This window comes from Pipistrellus hanaki, assembly GCF_964339955.1.
Source record: "Pipistrellus hanaki genome assembly, chromosome: 17".
NCBI classification, from domain to species: Eukaryota; Metazoa; Chordata; class Mammalia; order Chiroptera; family Vespertilionidae; genus Pipistrellus; species Pipistrellus hanaki.
In genome coordinates this window covers 10,528,527-10,555,690 of record NC_140519.1, presented here as the reverse complement: position 1 = coordinate 10,555,690, position 27,164 = coordinate 10,528,527, and the positions used below count along the sequence as shown (strand labels likewise).

At 49.3% G+C, this 27,164-nt stretch overlaps 1 protein-coding gene across 1 annotated transcript in view; it reads right to left on the bottom strand.

Annotated features, from left to right (window-relative positions):
• FBXO32 (F-box protein 32) overlaps positions 1 to 26,620 on the bottom strand; it is a 39,506-nt gene extending 12,886 nt beyond the window's left edge. The window contains exons 1-6 of the mRNA XM_084864869.1: positions 26,084 to 26,620; positions 19,123 to 19,235; positions 17,943 to 17,992; positions 16,184 to 16,276; positions 3,280 to 3,373; positions 1,009 to 1,193 (exon numbers count right to left, since the gene is read on the bottom strand). Of these exons, the coding sequence (XP_084720995.1) occupies positions 1,009 to 1,193; positions 3,280 to 3,373; positions 16,184 to 16,276; positions 17,943 to 17,992; positions 19,123 to 19,235; positions 26,084 to 26,199 (651 nt within the window). The 5' untranslated portion in view covers positions 26,200 to 26,620. The remainder of the gene's footprint in view (positions 1 to 1,008; positions 1,194 to 3,279; positions 3,374 to 16,183; positions 16,277 to 17,942; positions 17,993 to 19,122; positions 19,236 to 26,083) is intronic.
• Between the last annotated feature and the right edge of the window lie 544 nt (positions 26,621 to 27,164).

Sequence of the window (27,164 nt, the reverse complement as noted above, 5' to 3'; positions counted from 1 at the left end):
GCCCAAACCTTATCAGCGTGGGTCCCGGAACCACTTAAGGCAGCCGCGGCCAGTGGTCAGATAAGCAAGCCGAGTGCTATGTGAGCCGCCTGAGTGCGCCTGTCCATTAGTGAGCTCAGGAGATGACCCCAGCATCTCTCTCCCAGCTCTTGTGGGCCTTGGTCCTCCTGCTCCCCAGACAGAGGAGGAGAGCCAAGGGCCAAGTTAAAAACCTAAAAGAAACTACTCATCATAGTTAAGCTGGTAATATAGGACTCTTCTTTCTTTTTTCAAAAATTTTTTTTGGGGGGTTTGAGTTAGAATTGCTCATGTGTTTTCTCACATGTATGTTCATAGTCTTTAACCAAACGCTTCCTTTGTCATAACCCTTGAGACTCAGAACTAGAATTTTAGCCGAAACCGGTGTGACTCAGTGGATAGAGCGTCGGCCTGCGGACTGAAAGGTCCCAGGTTCGATTCCGGTCAAGGGCATGTACCTTGGTTGCGGGCACATCCCCAGTGGGGGGTGTGCAAGAGGCAGCTGATTGATGACTCTCATCGATGCTTCTAACTCTCTATCCCTCTCTCTTCCTCTCTGTAAAAAATCAATAAAATATTAAAAAAAACACACAAAACTAGAATTTTAAAAGGTTGGGACCAGTTCTCCAAGCCACGGCCACCACAGCTCTCTTGTAACCAAGGCAGCATCCCAAAGCTGCAAACAACGCAGGCCTTAGGAAGACAAGGCCGGAGAGGAGAGACCTCTACATTGCATTGGCGATTTCAGCGGCTGAGCCAGCGTCTTCCCCAGAGCCGACCTGCCGGGTTTCCCACCGCGTTTCATCGTTCACACGCTCTGATCCTGTCTCGCCAAGCTCTTCTTCCCAGCCGCCCTGTATCAGGAAGCCCCCCTCCAGCACTCAGCAGACAGCCTCCAAGGAGAGCGGTCCAGGCTCTCCACCACCAGAGCGGCGATAAGGAGCCGCCGGCAGCTCTCCCTGCCGGGCCGGAGCGGGGCGCCCCGCTTACCCTGGTGATCTGAATGTTGTTCAGCTGCTGCTGCCAGTGCAGGATGGTCTCCATCCGGTACACCCACATGTTGATGTTCCCGACCAGCACGCACTTGCCGACCCTCTGCACCAGCGTGCACAAGGACGTGTAGAGGGTCTGGAGCAGTTCCCTGATTAGTCTAATGTTCTGCTGGTCTTCAAGGACTGGGGTGGGGAGGGGAAAAGAAAAAGAAAGAATAGTCAGGGCTACTGGAACACCCTATGTTGTATAAGTGGGCCTTTCTTTCTTTTCTTTTTTCTTTTTCTTCCTTCCTTCCTTCCTTCCTTCCTTCCTTCCTTCCTTCCTTCCTTCCTTCCTTCCTTCCTTCCTTTCTTTTCTTTTTGTTTTTAAGGATTTGCTTCTATTTTTTTTTTAAGAGTAAACCTCTAAGACTTTAAATCTGTTTAATGATTTATAGACAAGGGTAGAAAATTGGAATTCAAGGAGTACAAAGACATTAACAACATAGATAGTGGCTATTATAACCAGTGTATGCTCTGTATACTAAAGGAAGTGGGGCGTTTGGAAGGTAATTAAGTCCTGAGGACAAGGGCTCATGAGCGGAATTAGTACCCATACAAAGGAGGTTCCAGAGAGAACCCTTGCCCATTTCACCACATGAAGATATACACTTGATCTTAGCCAAAAGGCTGACCAGCGATCACCGCATGAGCTTATAAGGAACCAGGACTGATTCTTCACCAGACACCTTGATCTTGAACTTCTAAGCTTCTAGAGCAGTGAGAAGTACACTGACAAAAATAAGTGGTATTTTGTTATGAGAGCCAAAATGTGCTAAGACAATCTAAAAATTAGGTTTTAATGATCCCAAATAGATTTTTATTTATTTTTATTTTATTTTATTTTATTTTTTAATTAAATTATTATCTGTGCTCGTATTTTACCATTGCCCCCCCTTCCCATATATACCCTCCCTCCCCAGAGTTTTGTGTCCATTGGTTGTACTTATATGCATGTATACAAGTCCTTCGGTTGATCTCTTACCTCCCCCATGCTTCTATTTTAAAAAAAATATATTTTATTGATTTTTTTACAGAAGAAATAGAAGAGAGAGGGATAGAGAGTTAGAAACATCGATCAGAGAGAATCATCGATCAGCTGCTTCTTGCACACCCCCCACTGGGGATGTGACCGCAACCAAGATACATGCCCTTGACCGGAATCAAACCCGGGACCCTTCAGTCCGCAAGCCGACGCTCTATCCACTGAGCCAAACCAGTTTCGGCAGGTGGGCCTTTCTTCTTCTCTATTCTGCTTGTGTTACCAGGGCCTGGCCTCCGGGGATATGGCTTTCTTTCTACTTGGCCACGCTTCTGCACTCGAGGTTACGGGGTAGAGTTTCCATTATCTAGGTCCCTCTTTGTTCCTGTCTCCCTAGTTTCCCACAAAGACTCTTTCTTTTGCATTGTTCCGCCCGCACCAGTGGTGCACCTGACCCGAAAGCAGCTGCTTTGGCCTGGCTGTGCCATCCCTTTTAGGCGGTTGTTGGTAGGATCGTGTTGGCGTTAGAGCACGGGTTTTAATCCTGTATGGATGATTCTTGGTGTGATACGGATAAATCACTCCTCCTCATGGGCCTCCGTTTCCCCGTTATGGACAGTGACTCAGTGGATCCAAAAACCTAAGATTCCTTTTAGGGCCAGGAGCCCAGGAATCTCTTCTGCCCTGCGCACTGCTCAATTTCCCAAGGAGCTGGGCTCCAGAGGCTTGGGATCCAAGCTGGGGACATGGGTTGACCCTGAGAAAACCGGGAGGCTGATGGCAGGACGGATGCTTTCAGTAAAAGGACAGGCGGGTTCTGAAACCGGCTTGGCTCAGTGGATAGAGTATCAATCTGTGGACTGAAGGGTCCCAGGTTCGATTCCGGTCAAGGGCATGTACCTTGGTTGTGGGCACATCCCCAGTGGGGAGTGTGCAAGAGGCAGCTGTTCGATGTTTCTCTCTCATTTATGTTTCTAGCTCTCTATCTCTCTCCCTTCCTCTCTGTAAAAAAAATCAATAAAATATATATTTTTTTTTTAAAAAAAGGACAGGAGGGTGATGCTCTTACTCTCTGCCATGGCCACGAGGGGTGTCTTTTTCTCATTTGGGATCTGAGCCGTATCCAGAGTTATTCATGTCCATCCACTCACATTCCCCTGAACCTAACGACAGGTCCGCTCTGCTGGAAAATCCACCCGTCCATCCCCAGGCCTATAAAAAGGGGTGAGAGAGTGCGAGAGAGCTCACCTTTCAGTACCACTTTTTCCAAAATGTTCATGAAGTTCTTCTGGGCAATGCCACTCAGGGACGTGAGCTGTGACTTCGCTATCAGCTCCAACAGCTGTGGGTAAAAATAGAAGTTGCCAGGCTTAGAATACAGAGATAATTTTCTCCTCTAATCTCTGCCTTTGAGTCACATGACACGCAGATACAGACCGACGGGAGAGATAAACGGCGGGCAGGGCCACGGCGCAGTAAAAAGCAGATGCTCAGAGGGAAAGACAAACGGGGGTAATTCAAAACCGGAGAATCAGACTGAATATTTAATTGCTCTTTTTTCTTTTACATATAAAGAGTTTGGCTGCCGCCGGCGATAACTCATTCTGCGTGTCCTACTTCAGCAAGTGGAGCTGAGGTACTCTGAAGGGAACACAACCTCCTTTGACCCGCGAATGTCTGAGCTCCGCCTCATCCCTCCACGCAGGAATTCTCTGCCCGCACTTGAACTTCCTCCCTCCTGGCACTGACTGCTCGCGAGGCACCTACATGCTCGTGTCCACCTTTCCCGGGCACTTTCCACGGAAGTGTCCATCTTACCGGGATATCTCCTGCGTATGCAGCATCCAATGAAAATGCCTATTAATTAGGCTCTTTCATTGCACTTAACTTTTAAACAATATATTTTACTGATTTTTTTACAGAGAGGAAGGGAAAGGGATAGAGAGTTAGAAACATCGATGAGAGAGAAACATCAACCAGCTGCCTCCTGCACATCCCATGGATGTGCCCGCAACCAATGTACATGCCCTTGACCGGAATTGAACCTGGGACCTTTCAGTCCGCAGACCGACGCTCTACCACTGAGCCAAACCGGTTTCGGCTGCACTTAACTTTTTGTAGAAAGAGCCCAATCACTGGAAGAGAGGGAAATTCGGGGATATAGAGTATCTGTTGCTAAGCGGCTAGGATCTTTGCAGCTCTGGGTTTAGGTTCAAGTCTTGGTTTGACTCCTTATTGTCTCTGTGACTGTGAGAAAATTACTGAATTTCTTGGTGCCTCAGTTTCCTCATCTCTTCTACTAATACTTAGACCCCCCAAGGTTGTTGAGAGCTTTTCACGAGGGCATGCACATACAGCTCCGAGCAGAGTGGCTGGCATTATTAGGTGGGAAGTAAAGGTGAGTTTGTTCATTGAAGAAGTATGTCTCATTTCCAACCAATTAAGAATAGAGATAATAACTTAAATTGGCCCACCCTCAGCACAATCTTCCTTCCTTTCCATAGCAAGATTCTTTACAGATGTGGAAAGATTTAAAAAATATATATTGTATGGATTTTTTGCAGAGAGGAAGGGAGAGGGATAGAGAGCTAGAAACATCGATGAGAGAGAAACAATGAGAGTTAGAAACATCAGTGAGAGAGAATCAGCTGCCTCTTGCACACCTCCTACTGGGGATATGCCCTCAACCAAGGTACATGCCCCTGACTGGAATCGAACCTAGGACCCTTCAGTCCGCAGGCTGACGCTCTATCCACTGAGCCAAACCGGTTAGGGCTGGAAAGATTTTTTTTGAAAATTCAAAGATTTTATTGTTGAAAAGTGAAACTGCAGACTGGAGTGACCCATTTCACAGATGAGCAAAGGGAGGCTTGAGAAACTAAACCTTACCAATTACTCTACACGCAGTGAGAGGCGCTGGCAGAATCGTCGTCACACTTCGTGCTTTCACAGAGCCATCCACAAAGGAGGTCGATGTAGAGTGAAAATAATTTTACCGGAACCCAACAGGCCTCAGGAAAAACTAACCAGCCTTAGTCTTAAAAAGTAAACTAGACCCAGAGAACCAAGATCTCGGCTTTATTTGAAAGCTGGAATCTCTGCTCCTCGGAGACTTTCCAGGGGAGTCTCATCTCCTGGCCGGGCCCCAGCCGAACTTTCCTTCAGACCAGTAAACACTGGCTGTGACACGGCGCTGGGTGCTGGAGTCGAGGCTGAGGAACCAGCTCAGTGACATCCTAAAAACCGGGCCGCAGAGGAGAACTGAAACACTTGGATCCGAGCCCCCGGGGGAGCCAAAGAACCTCTGCTTCCAAAGCATTTGTTTAAAAATTCTGTCCCCATGGAGCCCCTTGGGAGCCTGTCAAACCACAGACGGGCTTTTAGTTTCCCGAGCATAACTTTAAGTTCAAAAATAAAAACACCCCCAAAACAAAAAGAACCATCCCCCAACGCTTTCCTTCCCTGCCTGGCACCTCTCTCTCTCACATTCAGGCACAGACACCGTCGCCTGACTGGGAGAAGGCGCCTGGGAAAGGCAGAGGCTGGCTGGTTAAGATTAGCACTGGGGACCCAAGGTCGGAAGTCAGGAGATGGCCAAGGGGCCACTGAGAGAGGCAAGAATTCAAAACGTCATGGGCAGTGGCCACCCCGGATGCCCTCTGCCTGTCTGGCTCAGCTCTGTCACCAACCAGCACGTGACAGGCAGGAGAGGAGTGAAAAATGGCACAGAGAGCCTGGCCAAACCTCCATTTGTCTCCCGGCCCAACAACAAGATTCAGAAGGCCAGGCGATGGTCTATTAATACCCCGGGGGCTCACATGACCCACACAGAGCACGATGAAAGAAAACAAAGCCCTGGGCGTTCTTGGAAGGGCAGTCGGCTGTGTGACTCACTGGGGTGAGGGGGTGGGAGGTGGGTCAAGGGGGTGGGAGGAGGGCGGGCAGAGCTCGGTCTGGAAGCCATCCCAAACCGAGTCCATGTGACTCCCATCTCATGAGGGTGTCACTTTTAGTTTTGTCTAAAAATGTGCCAATCACAAGGGCAAGAATGATCTCAGAGCTATGACTGTGCATCTGAGGGAAAAGAAAAAACCCTTTGGTCTGGCTGATCTGATCTCTCAGGAGGAGAAGGAACAGAGCAGCCAAAATCTGTCCATCGACAGCAGAATGACATGTTCTCTACCCTGTGTTCCATCCTACTTTTTTTTTTTTTAATAATATATTTTATTGATTTTTTTTACAGAGAAAGGGAGAGAGATAGAGAGCTAGAAACATCGAAGAGAGAGAAACATCGACCAGCTGCCTCTTGCACACCCCCAAACGGGGATGTGCCCACAACCAACGTACATGCCCTTGACCGGAATCGAATCTGGGACCTTTCAGACCGCAGGCTGACGCTCTACCACTGAGCCAAACCGGTTTCGGCTGTTCCATCCTATCTTAATGGAAAGCCCTTTTTAGCTCCAGGGCAGCTGTGGGGTCAGGAGGAGACCTAGATTCTCTAGCTGGACGACCTTTCCATCTGTCATCCGTTTAGCAAGTGCTTTTTGAGTGGCAACTCTATCCTGGTGTTGGGTAGGTGATGTGGACATGCGGATACAGACGCATGATCCTTACACTAATGGAGTTTACTGTTGAGTCTATGATTCAAGTCATTTAACCTCTCAGAACCCGTTTCTTCATTTCTAAAATGGAACTAGAAGGACTACTTACATCACAGGGTTGTTATGAGAATTAAATGAGATGAATTTGTAAAAAAAACCCGCACTGTATACGAAATATAAGACAGTATTAGTATTATAAGTTATTATTTCTTCCCCTTCCAAACCCCAATCTTTTAGTGAAGTTTAAAGTTGATGTCAGGATTAGCAAACTTTTTCTGTAAAGGGCTGGATAGTAAATATTATAGTCTTTCTGGGCCATATGGTCTTTATTGCAACGACTCAGCTCAGCAGTTGCATAGAAAGCAGCTGTGGGCAATATGTAAATGAGCAGGTGTGGCTGTGTTCCAATAAAACTTTATTTACAAAAACAGGTGGGGGACCACATTTGGCCCTTGTGTGCTAGTTTGCCAACTTCTGCCGTTTATATCATGGAGTCCAAGAGTGAGGGCTGCAGAGACAAACTGCCTGCCTCAGTTTCCCCATCTGCAAAACATGCATAATACTATTTCCTATCTCAGAGCTATTGTGAAGATAAAATGTATTCATAAAGCACTTATAATAGTGCCTGGTACCAAGAATATACTCAATAAATTATTATTATAATACAGAGAATATTACTAGGTAAAATTATTGTTGGCTTAAAGACTTTTAGAACTCCTCTATTTCAATTTTATGTATTGTCAACCAACGGCTTAAATGCTTTCAAAATTTTAATATTCCTTTATGTCATTTTTTATTTTGTATGTGATACATTTGATATCTCCCTCTCTGTTACTAAAAGTTAATGTTGATACATTTTATGACTTACATAGGTGCACCACCCATGAAGTCTTATGTAGCCAATAATAGTAAAGGATGTTTATTACATGACAGTAACTGTGCTGAGCACTCTACATGTGTGATCTCCTTTAAGCTTCAATGGATGGGTTCTCCATTTGACAACAGAGGCTACCGCAGCTCAGAGAAGTTATGCAGCTCACTTAAGACGTACCAGCAGTAATAAATGACGGAGCCAGCACTTGAGCCCAGATATATATAACAGAGACATGTATTTTGATAGCTTAAAAACTTCAGTTTCTCAAGGCCAATCAAATTTGCATCTAAACTTTAAAATCAGTAGCAATGCCATGTATGGTTATGTTCTGGGAAACAGAATCTGGGAATTTTATATCAATATGACCTTGTGACAGGTAATCAGCTTTTAACATTAAGGGGGAAATAGTACCCAGAAAGTGTTAATAACACCTTTATTAGCCTTGGGTATATATTTTAGACCCATTTTTTCACGTGAAAAATGGACCCAGAACCAACAAGTAGGTTAGTACTGTGTGAAATTCGTGGTCAAGAGGACAGGATTTATTAATCTCTCTGTCAAGGGAGCTGTGTGCCTAGGAGAGGAGAATTGTATTTGGCCATTGATTTACCAAGATGGCTTAGCCAATTGGATTCTTTGCCACAGAGAAAAGGAGAGTGGAGGAGAAGGTCTTGTTTGGAAGAGGCTGTTGGTTTCTGCTGGGCAGACTTTAGCCCAGGTGCCGGGAATTTGTGGCCGTGTTTAAGGAGAGGCAGGAGGGCGGAGGGGGAGGAGGAGGACGGTTCTCGGCTCCTCCTGAATTCCATGGTGTCACCACCGTGTGGGTTGTGTGGCATGTAGCATGATTGCAGCGACTAGCTGTGCAGTACCGGGGATGGTTCTGGGCCACCGGAGGAAGGGAGGGTGGTCACCGCATACCGAAACCACATCCTGCCTCTGTGCTTTGGCTCATGCTCGTTTGGACACGTAGGAGAAAAAAAAACTAGTTGCAAGCAACAGCATCTGGCGAATCTCAGAGTGGGTATCACCCACACGTTGAAGATAAATGGGCAGAAAAGAGATTTCCCTCCTACCTCACTTTACCCACACAAAAAGCAGGTTCCTCTCTTCTCTTCCCTTCAATTTATCTTTAACCAGTAAATCAGCTCATGTCACTTCTCTGCTTGACACCCTCAAAGGGCTTCCCTTTGCATTAAAAAAAAAAAAAAAAAAAATCCAATCTCCTTCCCATGAATGGCAAGGTCCTCCCTGAACTGGTTCTTTTCTTTTTCTTTCTTTCTTTTCTTCTTCTTTTTTTAATATATTTTATTGATTTTTTTTTTTTTTTTTTTTACAGAGAGGAAGAGAGAGGGACAGAGAGTTAGAAATATCAATGAGAGAGAAACATCGATCAGCTTCCTCCTGCACGCCCCCTACTGGGGATGCACCCACAACCAAGATACATGCCCTTGACCGGAATCGAACCCGGGACCCCTCAGTCTGCAGGACGACGCTCTATCCACTGAGCCAAACTGGTCTTGGCCTGAACTGGTTCTTGCTCCTTCTCCAGCCTCTTTTTGCTTCTCCAGTTGGTTCCGCTCCGGCCACACAGCCTGCCACAGGTTCCCCGAACAGGCTCATTCCCACCTCCCAGCCTTCGTCCTTGCCCGTCTTCACGTGCTGGCTCCATCCCATCTCCCAGGTCTCAGTCCAAATGTCACCTGCCCAGAGCCGCCTTCCCCAACCATCCTCTATGGAAACCTCCCAGGAGCCATCTTTGTCTTACTATGGTTTCATTGTTCGTCATTGTTCCTTCTTATACCTATCTGGCATGATCTTGTTTACTTACTTACTAATTGTTTAGTTGGGATCTGAATCTCAAGGCAGCATGGATTGTTTTGTTTATCCCTCTACCCCAACCTGGCACACCCAATATTCATTTGTTGATACATTAGATTAGAATCAAGGAGTGTTATAGCTGGAAGGGACCTGGGAAACAGTATGCCCGAATTCCTCCTGTTCTAGAGGAGGTGGCTCCTCACGATGGTCAAGTGACATAATCAATGTCAACGGCAGATGGTCTGACTTGTCAGGCGGGTATCCATATGGAGGTCTGGTCCCAGACTGATGCCCCATATCACAGGTCCTTTCTAGCAGGGCAAGGAGCTGAGCTCTAGAGGGACACTAAAGAACTGGGGCTTCAGAAGCATCAATAAAAAAATAGCAGCTGCCTGTTAGTTTGAAACAAAACCACACCAAGCTTAACCACCAGGCTATTGCCCGAGGACAGTCCATTTTGCATAGACTGTTAAGAACATAATTTATCCCCAAGTCCCTTCATCTCCTATGACGGTGTGCTCTGCGCTTTGAATCCTAAGTCTGATTGGAAAACACGCCACAGGATTATCCAAGGTAGAAAAGTAGCTTCCAGAAAGCCCCTGCCATTTCTCACATGCCCAGTGCCCATGCCGGCTGCCCACAGGAAGATAATGTTTCTTGCAATAAACTCCTGGTTACATCAGGCACTGCCTCTGCCTGCACCGAGTGCTCTGTACTTTACTTAATGGATAAATAAAATTTAAAACAAGTTAAAAACCTGGAAAGGTTTGTCCTGACTTTGAGCTTGAACACTGACAAGCTGGAAGAGGGAAACTTTTCGGCTACATTAATAATCTGCAGGCATGTCAAGCCTGGGTAAATATTATTTGCAAGTGAAACATCTCTCTAACTGAGGGCGTGGAGATCCTAAGAAGGAGGGCCAAGTTTACACGGATTAATTGTCTTCTCCGCCGAGAGAAACTCGTCTCTGCCTTCCATCGTCCAGATATTTTTGAACTTGCAGTGGCATCCTGCTTTCTGTTGCATCAGTCTGAACAGCTCTGCTTGACTCCATGTCCCTGCTTAAGTTGGACTCCCCTTCTCTTCCAGCGCCCCCACCTCTACACTCTGATGCTATGAGGTTGGATGTCACGTGGCCCTCAGCCCCTGGCCCACTATCACTCCCTTCCTCTTCCGTCCTTTCCCATCTCAGGTTTCTCCTCGGGACATTTGTCCTTGCAAAGCCTCCCACCTTCCTCTGCACCTGGCCATCCTTCAAGGAAGGAGACACTCAGGTTCTACCTCTTCCGCGATGCTGTCTCCAGTGCTCCCCCCTCCACGCTCCAAACAGAACCAGACTCAACGTGCCACGTCAGTACCTTGTTCCCCAGAGAGGCCCAGAAGCTCCTGACAAGCAGGGGCCAGGCCTTACATGATTCTCAAATGGCTATGGCAATGCTAGGGTTATGGTTATGGGTTTAATACAGGTTAGGGAGTTGAAAGCATTCGCCCCAAACTATTAGCTAGGTAGGGGGACCTAGCAGGAGGTTGCTGCTAAAGTCTGGCCAGTGGAGAGCTCTTTCTTTAGTGGACTCCAGGGGCCTTCGGGTCCTGGGTCACAGATGCGTAAAATAACCCTCTGTCCTACCCTCAATCACAGCAACTCAGAACAAATGCTCTCAGGGGCCTCCCGCCATGAGTGGGAGAAAAGTGCTGAACCGGCACTTAAAACTCTGCTCACCTGCCTGCTGTAGTATAACCCCTGTATTGAGCATCTGGAGTAGCCTAGAAACCTAGGTACTTTTAGTCTAAAATGTATTTCTGGACCTGTGGTGGGATGTGTTTAGATGCTGAGTCCTCAAGAAAAATGTCATATAAAAAACGGGCACACCTTTGGTCCAGCAGTCTCCAAAGTAGGATGGGAAAGAATTTTTAAAAATCAATCTGTATATTTTATTTCATCTTTAATTTCCACTTTTGAGAGTTTTCTGATGCCTGTAATTAGGACCCTAAAGATAATAGAAAAAGCAACCACGGATACTGTTGAATGCACCAGGCACTGTTTAAATGCCTTTTACTTATTTGTAGTCAGTTTAATCCTCACAGCAGCACAACGGCAAATACACGACCAGCACTGTCTAAAGGTATGTGATTTGAAAGCTGAATTCATGAGTGTACGTACATTGACAGCACATGTTTCCATTACTTATTTACTCTTAAGAGTCCATGGTCAAAGGTACCGCCATCTCGTCTGTCAGCCTCCCCCTCTTTCTTTGGGTGCCCCCACTTCTGTGGGAACCCTCCTACTCCTGCAGTGACCCTGTGGTTGTGTGGGCACCCTCACTTCTTCAGGCAGCCCCCACTTCTCCACACGCTTCCTCACTTCTGTGGTCACATCCTCCTGCCGGTGAGTGTCCCCACCTCTGTGGGCTCCCAGACACAGCAGGTTCTGCTCATCTCAACGCTTACTCCGACCGAGGCGGCCAAGAGTTCCAAGAGAGGCAGACGTTGTCCTGGGAAATCGCTAGCAGTCTGATGGGCATTCACGGCCGGACAGCCCTGTGCCCTCACGGATGGTGCCCTGCAGCGGGTCCTCACGATTCCCTACCGTTTCTGTGAGCAGTTTTTAAATGGGCTCATGGCTCTTTGATCTTGACCCTGTTGACCCCTTCCCTTCATCCCTTCATCCCAGCTTCTCAGTCGCAACGGAAAAAGATACCATCAGTTTTAAGATCCAAGAGGCAGAGGCCACCCCCCCTCCCGGGGAGGCCGGCCACCGAGTGTGTGCAGCACTAAATCCAAGGTCACGGTGGCAGAGGGGCTGGCTGCCCCTGCACATCATGCCCCACCAGGGGCTTGGCAACAGCACAGCCTTAATGAAAGGCATTGGGTTTGCATCTGAGTCATGGTGCCCTGTTTCAGCCTGTGTTTGCCAAACCGCCAGTCGACTTAAACTAAAACATGTTTTTGGAAGAGGCTTTTAGGAGGGGGTAGGAATGCATAAGTTGCTGGAAATATCCAAATGGACCTGGGGTGGTGATGCAGGGACAAAGCAGGAACAAGTACGGGTGTAGGTTGTGATTCTCTGCTGCAGAGGGACTGAGGGAGTGGACAGCGTTCGCTTGTCCTTCCTGACCCGCTAGCTATGGGGCTTAGTTCATCCCGTCAGGACACTGGGAGGCAGGGCTCTCCAGGACCTTCCTGGTCTGCACATGGCATCTGTGGTGACCATCGACGTGGCCACACTCTCTTTCCATAGAGAGAGCCGGGAGGACCAGGTCAAAGGCCATCCTGGCAATAAAGCATCCTATGTGCCTGCCTCACTGTCTATTTATCTATTTATTTACAAATGTATTTTATTGATTTTTTTTATTTTTTTTTTTTTTTACAGAGAGGAAGAGAGAGGGACAGAGAGCTAGAAACATCGATGAGAGAGAAACATCAATCAACTGCCTCCTGCACACCTCCCATTGGGGATGTGCCCACAACCAAAGTACATGCCCTTGACTGGAATCGAACCTGGGACCCTTCAGTCCGCAGGCTGACGCTCTATCCACTGAGCCAAACCGGTTTCCGCTTCACTATCTATTTAAAAACCTAGTGTGAAAAATATACCATTGGGGCCCCCAAGGAGTTCCTGAGCTGGTCTGCAAACTTGAAAACACCCTGGGATCACTTGGTGGATGCATTTTCATAGCATGAGGTGGCCTTCTGTAGACCAGCTTCGCAGGTGATTATAACACGCAGCCAGGGTCGGGGCCACGGTCACAGCAGGCTCACCTCATGGAGCCACAAGCAGTGTGTGGTCTCTGAGCCCCGCCCAGTTCACTGGGTCCTCACTTTCTCTGGGTCCTGGTGAGTCAGTCAGCACTTCCCTCCTGTGGTTACCCCAGTTTGAGCCCCACCACCAGCCCAGCTCCTGGGATCCTCTCCAGTCACGCCCCACACAAGGGGAATTTCCAAAATGTGTTGGTCTTGAGGCATGGTGTAAACCATTTTTTTATAAAGTGACCATTCATAAATGAGTAAGTTGCTGCTTCTAAAGACTTCAAGTCATCTTTAAAACTCACAGTCAAAATAGCATTCAAGCCATTGGGTGTGTGCGGGGAAGGGGATAATGTCAACAGGTGTCGCTTGAAGTCAGTTCGGGTACAAATGCCATTTCTATAATATTAAAAAATATAAAACCTCTGCAATTTGTATTCAAAATGTTTGGTTCCAAAATTTCCACAAATTCCGGTGCTGACTGATAAAAATGCTAACATTCTGAGATAGCAGCGCTGGCCATCTCTTTGCTTCCCTCTGCGTCTCTTTTTCTGGAGATGACAGCCAGCAGGAACACATCGTGTTTAAGAAATGGACTTTGCCTTTAAAGAGAATAAAACCATTTTTTTTAAAGGCCTTCAAAGTTGGTTCAGCTTCTTACTGGAACTAAGAAATTGCTGCAGCATCAAGAAACCATTAGGTCGAAGTAGTAAGTGGGGAGAAGGTACTGGCAAGCCACTTTGCAAAGTTGGTTTAAGGATAAGAAGAATGTATGAGATGTGTATTGAGTTCCCCAGAAGAAAGCCTCAAAACGCAGTGCCTGTCATTAAATTGTTTTAAGCTCTTCATAAAAATAACATATTATTTCTCAAATTACAGAGGGCTCTGACAGGGAAGGGGAAAAAAAGATTGTTCTTTCCAAAACAGTAATATTTTTCCACTATTTCGGAACCTAACAACGCTGAACGTATTGGGCAGTCTCTCTAACTTCAAAATTATTTAGGAGAAAGTGCTCATGAGACAGTTTGCAATTAGACACTATCAGACACAGGTTCTTCCTGCTGAGTCCTAGTCAACTGCAAGATCTCCTAGTTAACTATTATTTTTAAAGCAGAAAAAACATTTTTTATCAACTTAACAATGAATATCAGCAGCTGACTTTGCATAAAAGTTTCTGGCCTGCAGAGCATTTCCATATATAATGCGTTACTGAGTTTCACAGCCACCCTGTGCAGCTGAGGTTATTCTGAGTCCCTCTTACGGAGGGGGAAACTGAGTCTAGAGAGAGGCTGAAACAGTGAAGGTGGTAGGAGCTTTCAATCCTCTGACCCCGGGCCATTTTACTGACAGTCCTCCGCTTGCATAAAACTTACTGTGGACTGCGCTGGTTTCAGATCCTCCTTTTGTACTTATATAACTTCATGACCTTAGAAAACTCGTTTTATCTTGCTACACCTCCATTTGTTTATTTTTTAAAATATATTTTTATTAATTTCTGAGAGGGAAGGAGGTGAGAGAAAGAGATGAAAACATCAAGGATGACAGAGACTCATGGATTGGCTGCCTCCTGCACACCCCACCCTGGGGATCGAGCCCGAAACCTGGGCATGTGCCCTGACCACAAATTGCACTGTGACCTCCTGGTTCATAGGTCCATGCTCAGCCACTGAGCCACGCCTGCTGGGCTACACCTCCCTTTGTTAAAACAGAGGTCATAAAAGCACCTGCACGCCGTAGGATTATTGAAAGGATAAAGGAGGACAATGCACGATTGCATGAAACAGAGTTTCCCTGTTGCGATCCTGGCTCCTTTCTGTAATTCTATTTCTTGCGAAAGGAATAACAGGTGGGAAGGAGAACCGTCTGAAAACCGGCCACGTTGCTGACCAGTCTGTAATGAAGACATCAGATCTGGCTCCAACACTGAGGGGATGGAAACTATTCATATTCTTAGCAACAGTGTCCAGACCTTCCTGGCCTGTCTCCAGCCAGCCTGCTCCGGGCTGCAGGCCGCCGTGACCTCCCTGAAGTGACAGAGTCACACCGAGTGACACGAACGTTATCGAGATGGGCTCCTATTTCCAACACCTTTGGATTGGCATAAGGGCTCAGCTGAAGAGTGGACAGATCTGCTCACGTGGCCCCTTAGGGTGTCCCTGAGATTGGGCCCGATGGAACCAGGACTTCCTGGTTTTCATCAGGTCAGCTGGGCCGACAGCCCTGCATCTGCCCAGATGACAGGTGAACGAGCCGGGCCTCCAGGGGGCCTGAATGTCACCGCGCTGGCCGAGCCTTCGCGATCATCTGACTCAGTGACATGGCACGAAGGAGCACAACAACCCCGGGGAGAAGAAAATAAAAACCAAACCTACCCACGCCCACGCTCCCTCCTACTCCAGAGCCTAAAACCCAAACAGCTGCTCCCTCCGGGGCGGCACCACCGACAAAAACACACAATCATAAACCAATGAAGAAGAGCCCTGACTTGGAGGTCGAGGTTAGACTCACTAGTACTTGCTTTTCTATCATCATCGTTGGCATTTCGAGACAGCTCATTAAAAACTAAGGAAAAGCAACTGACCCCCGCAGGTGGTTTCGGGTAAACACAGGCCTGACTCCTGCTCTCATATGAGGGTGGAGGTGAGAGGGAGTCGTGGGAAGAAAGCCCTGAGGTGCTCTGACCTCACCCAGGGTTGTGGTGGGAACCCAGAAAGCCTTGGGCTCACCTGCGGCAGCCGCAGTGGGACAGGGACGTGGACAGTGGGAGCAGGCAGAGGTGCAGAAGGTTTCTGAAACCAGCCAAGGTGCTCTGTGGCTAGCTGCAACCCGCTCCCTTTTACCCACGGGGGCCGGGAGTGGCTCACTGAGCATCCTGGCATCCCATCTGTCCCCTGTCCTCTGTTGGGGCCACTCTCAGGGACACCCCAACAACCCACAGACAACCTTGAAGTACGTCGGGAAGGGGGACGTTGAGGGGTCCATGTCTGCTTTCCTCCAAGTTCTCAGGGTCTTAACGAGTTACGTCCTTGGGGGGAACTCCTTGTAGACAACCCGAAAAGGCAATTCCACTTGAGAGAGAGGCTGGGTCAGCCTTCGGGGTCCCGGGACTTACCCGGACGACGTAGTTAAATCTCCTGGAGTCCAGGATGGCGGTGGAGAAGTCCAGCCTGTTGAAAGCTTCCCCCAACGTGCAATAACCGTGGCGCTGGACGTGAGAAGAGGGATGCGGAGGTTATTCCGGAACAATCCACCCAGAGCGGACGGAATACACTTGGTGCCTGTCCTAGGTAACCACGACCATTTCCTTCCTTCTTGTGCCATGACATGCCTTTCCTGGGAACCCCCCGAGAGCCACAGATATGGGGGTAGTGGAGCTGGCAGCTGCTCCGGTCAGTGACTCACAGGTGAACACCCCTCTTCGTGACTTGAACCATTTGGGCCCTTGTGCCCTGCACGGAGAAGCCGGGGAAATTCAAACGTGGCTGCCCACCAGGGAGAGGCGAGGAGCTGGTGTGTGATGTGTGAGGTGGTGGCAGGTGCTTCACGGTAACACACTCCTGAGAGGGGCAGACCTACCTGCCAGCTCTGCCCGCTACCTTGCCTCGCATCGTCGGCACTTCTCTCAGTACTTCTCTGACCATCAGAAGGGTTTTTAAAAATATATATATTTTATTGATTTTTTACAGAGAGGAAGAGAGAGAGAGAGCTAGAAATGTCGATGAGAGAGAAACATCGACCAGTTGCCTCTTGCACACCCCCCACCGGGGATGTGCCTGCAACCAACGCACATGCCCCTGACCGGAATCAAACCTGGGACCCTTTAGTCCGAAGGCCGATGCTCTACCACTGAGCCAAACCGGTTTTGGCCAGAAGGGTTTTTAAGGCTCCATGAAGAAGCAAACAGTTTTGGCCCAGCAGGTGTGGCTCAGTGGTTGAGCACTGACCCGTGAACCAGGAAGTCATGGTTCCATTCTCCATCAGGGCGCATGCCAGGCTATGCGCTCAATCCCCAGTAAGGGGGAGTGACAGGAAGCAGCCGGTCGATGTCTCTCTTTCATCAGTTTTTGATCTCTCTATCCCTCTTCCTCCCTCTCTCTCTAAAATCAATGAAAACATATTATTATTATTATTATTATTATTATTATTATTAAAAAAGAAGTTTTGATCTTTGACTATGAACCCATAAGGAACTGGGAGTAGAGAGCCCTGACTCACAGTCCCAGCTCAGGGCTGGGGATCTGGGTATCTGGGTACATCCCTGACCCTTCGGGGTCTCTATCACAGAGGGAACCAGATGTTCTCCACTGACAGAAAGCCTGTCACCCGCTCCTACTGCCTGTATCCTAGTTGTCTGAGCACATGATGCCTGTGCAGAGAAAGTATGCCCAAAGCTTATGTAAAGTGTCATGCAAGCGTGTCAACTATAGTCTTGTTTCCTTCGACATCCAGCTGGGTGCCTCTCATGGATCAGGCAAAAATCAGTCTTCTCTATTCAGTGATTAGCTCTCCCAGGGCTAAAACATAACTGAGTTGGAATCTAAAGAGATCTTAGAACAAAAAGGAGGCACTGTCTTGAGGCAGAAAGGCCTGAGCTTCATAATAATAAATTTGAGGTGGGCATCTTTATACATATTTTTACATATGTTATCTTACTGAGTGATGGGGGCGGGGCGGACTAGTGGCTTTTGCTTCTCTCTCTCTGGAGCTCTAGATTCTCATGGCCGGCTGCTCAGTGGGCTGCTCCTCGCCATCACCCACCCCCCAGAAGACAGCCATGATTTGAAATAACATTGCTGCTCCATTTCCCCCCTCCGCCGGGGAAGGGAAAGGTGTAAAGCTAAGCGTCCTCTTTAATAACAGATGATGCTCACCTCTTTAGTACTTCCTTTGTGAACATAGATCCATTTTTCTTGGTGAAAATCTACAGAGACAACAAGAAAACATACTCAGTTTGAACGTGCCCAAGATTTTAAGCTTGTTTCTTTTTCTTTTTTTAATGTTTATTTTTTTTCTTTTTTAATATATTTTATTGATCCTACACAGAGAATTGAGAGGGATAGAGAGTTAGAAACGTCGATGAGAGAGAAACATCGACCAGCTGCCTCTTGCACACCCCACACTGGGGATGTGCCCTCAACCAAGGTACGTGCCCTTGACCAGAATCGAACCCGGGACCTTTCGGTCAGCAGGTCGACGCTCTATCCACTGAGCCAAACCGGTTTCGGCTAAACTTGTTTCTTTTTCATTTATCCCAAAGTGTAAAAAGTTTCAACAAAAATAAATAAATAAATAATAAATAAAATACAAAAACTCTACCGATAACCTAAGAGGCTGCAAATGCCCTATTTCTGTAGTGTTTAGATACCAGAGTTACAATTTACTTTGTCTGAAGCACTCCAAATCTTTGATACTTAAATTCAATGTCTCATAGTTCCAAATTAAAAAAAAAAAAAAAAAAAAAATCTAACACCCAAGTACAAGTTCGTTTTATATGCCAAGCCTACAACTTGTGCAAGGTCATAAGAAGTAGAAATAAAGCAGATAACACAAGGGAACCCTGCGGTGCAGGTGGATTAAACTAAAGACCTGTCATTCCTGCTTATGAACAGAACTTTCTGCTCTCCTTTGATACTCACGTACAGCATCCAGAAGAGTTACTAATATTTACACAAGGAAAGAGGGAGAAACAAATCCATTTTCGGAGCATCAGAACAGTTCAAAACAACAGCCTGCGCTGGAATTGATTCAGCTGACTGTATCGCTGTATCATAACTAAGTTAACTATGTCAAATATTAAGTGACAAGCAGAAAAAAAACACACAAAACACCTCAGCTAGCAACGGGCTTTATAAACAAGGCTATAAAGAGCACATCAATCTCGCTCGTAAAGGCACAGCCAGGTTTCTGAGTGCGAAGGTCCCAGTATCCTCCGTCGATGACACAGTAAACATCGAGGCGATGTCTCACACGAACTGCTAGATTCCCTTCGCCCTCCCCACGCCAACCGTGACATCTCCAGACAGGGTTCTCAGGCCCCAGCGGAGCGCTTACACTGAGTTTTGGTTTTGCAGTTCAGCATGTCCTTCTTTCTCTTCTTGGCCGCCACGTCATAGTTGAGGCTGTTGAAAAGATTCTCCTTGTTGTAGACTTCCTTGTTGCAGTAGCTAGGAAAAACAAGACAAGAGAGGAAGTGCTCTAACAGCTTTACTTTAACACGAGCTGTTTTCCCTAAGTAGCTTACTGGTGATAAAACACGCCTCTCAAACACAACAACAAAACCCCCTCCAAAGAGGCTTACCCCGGCACAGACATCTCTCTTTCAGGATCAGATAGTGTCACGGCTCAGTGGAAGGCAGGGATGGGGGCTTCTGCTGCTTTTGAATTCCCTACAGTGCCTGCCATTGTATTGGACTCACAGCCCTGCACCCTCCGCACAGGGAGCACAATATTACTTTAAGCAGAAAGGATGAATGGAGGGAGCGGGAGAGGGGAACCTCCCGGTATCCCTGTAACGCACAATGCCCTCATTTTGCAAAAGCACCCGCCCCAAGCTGCTTTTCAAAAAGACAAAATTCACCTGCCACACAATTCTCCCGTTGAAAGGGCACCCAAGCTGCTTTAAACCAGCCAGGCCTCTGTAAGCCTGTAACACGTGATCACATTTACAAAAATCCTGCAGAAATGTCCTCACTCGGAGGTACTTTCTCCCGAAGCCGAGGGTGAGTGTTTTGGGCCAGCTTTGTGTCACCCACGAGTGTGTGTTTGTCCACTTGCAGCAGGAGAGGGGCAGAACAAAGGGAGGGCAGAACTCTGAGTCCTGAAAGCTAACTCAAGAATTCCAATCAAGGTTGAGGAGAAGGGGAAAATGGAAAGTCATCTGACTGATCCACGATGCACTAAGGCCGACTCCATTTCTAGGCGATGATCTGTGAACGGAGCTAGCTGTTTAGTTTCATGTAATGGACTAATCCCCGGCGTCAGCTTGCGAGGTGAGGACCTTGGATCCTAAAGGAAACAAGCGGAGTTCACAGCTCACACATTCTAAGGGCTGAACAGACAGAACTGCCCAACCCCCAGGTCACCGGAGGAATCGCAGGGTCAGCCTGGGCCACGTGGATCGTTCTCTCCGAGGCTGAGCCACCACTCGGGAGGGCTGGACCGAGTGCTGACCTGCGAAACAATGTCCCTTCAAGGCCAATCTCTGCAGCGTTTCCACAGAAGGGAAGCAGGAGAAATGCTGAGGTAGAATGGGAGGGTAGTTCCCAGCTCTCCAACCCCCCTGGGGTATGTAGGTATATGCAAGCTGGGTTTTAGAATGCCAAGGAGTAAAACATAAATTAGGTGTTAAAAAAAAACGACACCACCACTTGCCGAAACCAGTTTGGCTCAGTGGATAGAGCGTTAGCCTGTGGACTGAAGGGTCCCAGGTTCGATTCCGGTCAAGGGCACATACCTTGGTTGCGGGCACATCCCCAGTAGGGGGTGTGCAAGAGGCAGCTGATCGATGATTCTTTCTCATCGACGTTTCTAACTCTCTATCCCTCTCTCTTCCTCTCTATAAAAAAATAAAATATTTAAAAAAAATGATACCACCAATATATTAAGAGTCCTTTACAATTCCCTGAATTCTTCTGCTAAATTTAAAACGTGATTTGATTTATATCTTTTTTTTTTTTTTTTGGACAAACACCGATTGAGTCAAATCAGACACATCTGTATTTTCTCCAATCTGTGGACGTTGTGTAAATGGTAGAAAAGAGGGTTTAAAGCAAGTCCCAGTACCCTGTTGCTACAATGGTCTCTCAAACAGCACTTCAATGAGTACAATGAGTAACTTGCTAAAATGCTTGCACGTGACAATTCCAACAATATACTCAGTGTGTCTAGTCTCATTGGGATAAGCTTGATGGATAACCAATCGTTTGTTAATCTTCCCTTGCAAGGCCCTGCTAATACCATGTACTGAGCTTCCTAATATCTTTAGCCTTCTCCTTCTCATTCTGAGAGTCTGGGTGTTTTTAGGTTTCAGAGAGATTGCTGCAGGAATGTCCTCGCTCGGAGGTACTTTCTCCCGAAGCCGAGGGCGAGTGCTTTGGGCCAGCTTTGTGTCACCATGAGTGTGTGTTTGTCCACTTGCAGCAGGAGAGGGGCAGAACAAAGGGAGGGCAGAACTCTGAGTCCTTAGAGCTAACTCACGAATTCCAATCAAGGTTGAGGAGAAGGGGAAAATGGAAAGTCATCTGACTGATCCACGATGTACCAAGGCCGAGAACAGCTTTAGAAAGCAGGCAGGCCGCTCTGTGTGCTTCTTTTTAAAGGAAGTGCGCGTGCGCGCACACACACACACACACACACACACACACACACACACACACAAGCACCACAGAGAAAACCCTGGGGCTTAAATCCCACATGTAAACCAAAGCTGTGCTATTCTGAATCACACATGGAAGGTAGAGCAGAAACGTTTCAGAGCCCGGGCCGTAGACTGGGACCTTTCCTCGGAAGTTTTAAATATTTATATTTCACCTTATTCTCTTCTCGTTGAAAACATTCCTGAAAAAAAAAAAAAAAATGCAAGCCCTTGCTTTCCTCAAGGAAACGACAATAACCTGCGCTAAGCCCGAGTGATTCATTCCCAAGGCTCATTTCAGAAGACTCTGACATAATTGATGATGCTCTCACTGCAGAATGTGGAGAAGCTTGAACCAAAGCGGACGCTGTGTCCTTTTCTCTTGGGTATTAGGTGCTGGGACCCCCCTCAGGAAGGTCTAGAAAGTATGCTTATGGGGTTTATGTATGCTGCCTGCTTATATGTTTTCTTTTAAGCAATAATATACTCAGAGACTATTTTGAGAGTTCAATTATGTCCATTTCAAGGATATGCAAAGCCAATGGGAAATTACAACAGAATCATTTATTTATTTACTTAACAAGAATAGCCACCACCATTCTGGAACCCATTACATTTATTTATTTATTTATTTATTTATTTATTTATTTATTTATTTATTTATTTAAAAGCCAAACCATTGAAGGAGGTTGCCTGCTTCAATCACAGCCTGTCAGTTGCTGTTTTGTAGTCACTTCTCACTATTGCTGATTTGTACAGGCACAGGCCTGGAATAAGAGAGAAGGCCTCTCTCAGCCCTATGACATCATCACACATTCCAAGATACTTGAAGACAAGTTCAGAAAAGGTGGGAAGATTTCAAAGTAAGATTGTTTTGGCAGCAGAGATAAAGGGAGGGGCAGAAAAGTAAAAGCCTTATTTCTCTTTGTTTGCAACCACAGGCCATTTAAGAAAGCGCTGGCTGCTCTGACGGGCTCAGTGGTAGAGGAAGGCCAATGAGATTTCTATGCTCATTTGCCGTGTTACATACCCAAACTGTCCAATGTATATGGTGAGTACAGGGATTGCATGGTAAAAAAAAACCCACCACCTGCTTAGTGTATAAAGCTCTCAGAACAGAGCCTTGCTCACAGTAAACACTCATAAAATCTCAACTATTATTTTTCTCTTCTTTATGCCCTACTCATCCAGGGCACCATGGTACACTTCCTGCTTCCTGGTTCAGCCTCAGCTATACTGGAAAGCAACGTTGAACTTTTCACCTGCAGGCCTGGAGGCCTGGAGAGGGCGGATGCGGCTCCACTGAGACTGCTCACCTGGGGGGCAGTGCGGGGTAGGGAGGGGGGTTGTTGGTGAGAATGGCTGTCTCAGGTGCCTCTACCAGCACTTCTTTGGATCACCCAACTCAATCTGAGCTCTTTTCTTGAATTTTAAATGTGTCCCACCAAAATTTTTGTTTTGTTTTGAGGTTTTATGATTTATATATTGATACTTAATCCTCACCCGCGGATATTTTTACGTTGATTTTTTAGAGAGAGGGGGAGAGACAGAGAAACATCGGTGTGACAGAGACACATTGGTTGCCTTCCGCACTCGCCCTGACCGGGGCCGGGGATGAGCCTGCGACCATAGTACATGCCCTTGACTGGAATAGAACCCGGGACCCTTCAGTCTGTGGCCCGACGCTCTATCCACTGAACCAAACCGGCTAGGGCTGTCTCACCAAATGTAACACTTGTCATTCCTCCTCTGTCTTGCGTGGTTTCAGCTTTTTGAGAAGGGGCCCTGCGTCAGGCCTATCTGAAATCCTCCGTGATCTCATTTCAGGGCACTTGGCAGCAGTGGGTCTTGTGACCTTCTGCGGCTGGAGGAGGCCAGAGCCTCGGGTCACAGAGAGCATGGCCAGCGGAGCCCAGGGAAGGTGCACTGGGCCGAGGACTAAACACTAGCCCCAGGCAGGAACACTCCCAGGGCACACCTCACCCCCGTCTTGTTGGGGCAGGCCGCTGAATGGGCCCCAGAATAAGAGAAGTTACCCCGTCTCTGTAGTCCTCTGTGCTACAATGCCCCCTCCCCCCCACCTCCCCTTTCCTTTCTGAAAGGGACTGCCTTTTGTTCCCTCCTAACAGGAGAGGCATTCAGCCTCCCTCACCTGGGGAGGCGGGCGCTCAGCCCAAACCTGACATCACAGGGAAACATCACGAAGACCGAAAAAACAGTGAGGATATTTGAGACGTTAAACTCGGGTCTCAGAAGGCCAGCCTCTTTTCAGAAGTTGGCAGACTTCTCATGCTAAGCAAGGAAGGGATTGTTTACAGTCGCTGGGGGGAAAAGTACAGGGCTCCACAAACAAACAGCCAGCTGCTTTGCTAGGAGCTACCGAGAGGGATTCCTGCCCTCTGACTCAGCCCAGAGCCATAGGCAGTCGCTGTATGGATCACCGGTTGTGATGGTGCAGCGAGGGCCAGCTGGGGCTCAGAGGGAGTGGAGTGGGAGGAAGGAAAGGAGACTCGGGAAGGGCCCTCCGTCTGGGTGTAAGTTTGTGCTAAGCTAGAACCATCTTCAGGTCTCCCATGTGATGGAGAGAGAGGCACCCTGCTTACTGGGAAAGGCAGTGATGCCACCTCATCTCCTGGAGCAGGGACAGAGGGAGCGTTTCTATGAACCAGAGGCTCTATTCTGAACCCTCTCCTGCTGAACCCAGTGGTCTGCTTCCCACCAATTGGGTGAGTCACTGAGACATGGCTCTCTAGAAAGAATCTGGACTGTTATGCAGAAATAAAGTACCAAATATTAGGTCATCATTCTGAGGCATGAGGAAGAAGGAAGGAATCTTCTCTGCAGGACAGAATAATTTAGGCATAATTGGTAACCGGAGTTCCCAAAAGACACAGTCTGGTGAGAACAGGTGATCTTTGTGTTTCTCTCTCTCTCTCTCTCTCTCTCTCTCTCTCTCTCTCTCTCTCCCCCTCCCTCCCTCTCTCTTTTAAAAAAATATTTTTATTGACTTCAGAGAGGGAGAGGGAGAGAGACAGAAACATCAATGATGAGAGAGAATCATTGATCAGCTGCCTCCTGCGCGCCCCCTACTGGGGATGGAACTGGCAACTAGGGCATGTGCCCTTGACCGGAATCGAATCCGGGACCCTTCAGTCCACAGGCCGAGGCTCTATCCACTGAGCCAAACCAGCTAGGGCCACAGTGTTTTTCTGAAAGTAAATATCTGATTTTATATAAATAAAGTTTCTGTGCAATGCTCCCCAACCTGTCTAGGATCTGCCCACAGGCATCTTCAACATAGAGGTCAATATGTCTTTTCTCTTCCAGACAGGCCTTCAATATCAAATACTGTTTGTTTTTTGTTTTCCCCCATTGGGAGACAAAGAGTGTGATGCTTTACAAATCACATGCAGATGGGGAGCTCTGGAGGCCAAGCTGTCAAAATCACCTGTTATTTTCTTGGTAGTTTTCTTAAAATGAAGTGTCAAGAGGCCAGCCAAACAACCACGGGTTTCTGTAAGTGGGAACCTGACCCTTACAAAACTGCCCATTGAGGTCAAGTCAAGGAGGGAGGGCAGGGGTTTTAACCAGAGTGGGGGGGATAAGGCACCCAAAGGTGACCAGGCTGCAGAGACCCCCCCCCCCGACCCCCCCCCCTCCCCCCGACCCACTTTCATTGCTCTCCTCGCCTGGGCCAAATGCCAGGGATCTGAGAGTCAACGGCTAAGAACCAGACCTCAGTCAGTGCTTCTGTGCTGTTAGCCACGCAGAACTCCCGGTTCAGCGGGCCTCGCATTTCCCACCAGACAGGGCTGACCTCGAGGCGCTCAGCTGAGCCAGGCGGGCTTTCTGCATTTGGCAAGCACCTCTGGCACAGGGGTGCACACCCTGTGCAAAGAACAGCAACCCACAGCGCCACGGCGGAAACAGGTGCAAATGGCTGGTCGTCTCAGCAGCAGGAGACTTGTGGATTTCACCTTCCTCCCCCCTCCTCCTGCTCAGCTCTGCAGCCCCCACTCCTGACCACCCGCCTGCCCTGCAAGCCGGCGCCCCCGGGGCCATCTGGCCGCCCCTTCCTGGTTACTCATCCGCCCACCAGCCCTCTCTGGTCGCCTCTGCGTGGGAAGAGCCTGGCGGCGCTCGGGCCGGAACCCTCATCCAATGCCGTCACCTGATGCACCCACCGCGCTGGGGCTCCGGGAGCCCCGCCACCCCAGCCCCCCGGGGTGCACGGGGGCGGGGGGGGGGGAGAGGGAGAGCGTGTCCCACTCGCCCGCGCCCCCACACTTGCAAACTGCGCCACTCCGCTGTCCTTAAGGCAGGGCACCCCTCCAGTTGTGTGCTTACATTTGAGTGTGTGTGGACCGTATCTGCGTTCGCCCTCCCATGCACAGGGTCCTGTAAGAGATGCCCGCTTGCAGACGCTGACCTTGAACCGCAAGGAACATCCCATCCCGGGATCCCGTGCTCTCACGGCCTCTGCACACACCAGACACCCCCCTCCCATCTCCGGGCCGGGGTCTCCTCCTCCTCACCCTATTCCAAGCCTGCCTGACCCCCATGCACCCCCTCCCACTCCCCCGCCCGCGTGTCCCCCGAAACCAGCCGGGGGGCCGTGTCGCGGGGCTGGGAGGAGGCGGTGGCGGCACATCCGCTCACCTGCTGAGGTCGCTCACGAAGCCGCCGCTCTTCTCGTCCAGGAAGCGCTTCCAGCCGTCGGCCGTCTTCACCCAGCTCTGCCCGGGGGACCGCCAGTCCTGCCCGAGGAACGGCATGGCCCCGCGCGGCAGCCCGGGGTCGCACCGGCCCGCGGCCTCGGGTTCGCGTCGCCTGGGCGGATCTGGGCGCTCGGGGTGCGGGGATCCCCGCGGGGACCGGGCTGCAGGGACCGGGGTCGCGGCGGCGGGTGTCGGGTGCGGAGCGGAGCGGGGTGCGGCGCGGGCGGAGGGCGCGGGGCGCTGCAGCCGGGGAGGGTCGCGGGGCTGGCGGACTGCGGCGCGCGGTCCCGGCCGCGCTATTTATCCGGGCCGCGGGCTGGCTGCGGCTTTGTTGCCGGAAGAGCCGCCCGCCTTAGCCCGGCCCCCGGCGCGGGGCCACGTGGCTGTGTTTATGGGCTCGGCTTGTTTTCCGCGGCGCCCGCGGCTCGGGCTCCGCGGCTGTTGCACAACCGCGCGCGGGTGGAAACTTGCAGCCGGGCTGCCAGGCCCGGGCGCCCGCGGCCGCCCCTCCGCCCGGTGCCCGCACCGCCCCCCCCCCCCCCCCCCGCCTCTCCCCGGGCGCAGCCCCCGCCGCCCCGGGAGCAGCACCCCATCCTCCCGCCGCTCACAGTGCAGATCGGAGGAGGCCGGAGAGGCGGCTGGGTCGCTGCGGGGCGGGACGAGGAGGAGGCGCAGCTCCCTTCCACCCCGAGCTGTCAGGGGCGAAGCGGCAGGCTGAGCCGGGCCGGGCGCGGCGCCGCCGGGAGCCGGGGAGCATGGGGGGGAGCAGCCTCCTGACCCCTTGCAGCCTAGACCCCGCTCTTGGACCCAGGAGGGCCAGCCCCGCATCCCACCCTGCCCCAAGAACTGGTTAATGGGGTCCCAGGTCGGTTCTCAGGCTTGTTTCCCGGGTGTCAAGGGAATGAGGAGAGGAAAGGAGGCCGAGGGGCATCCGCTCCCTGTGGGCTGGGGGTGGAGAGGAGTGACAGTCCCCGAGCCCACCCTGAGCACCCTGAGCCCGCACAGCCGCCAGGGAGCAGGTT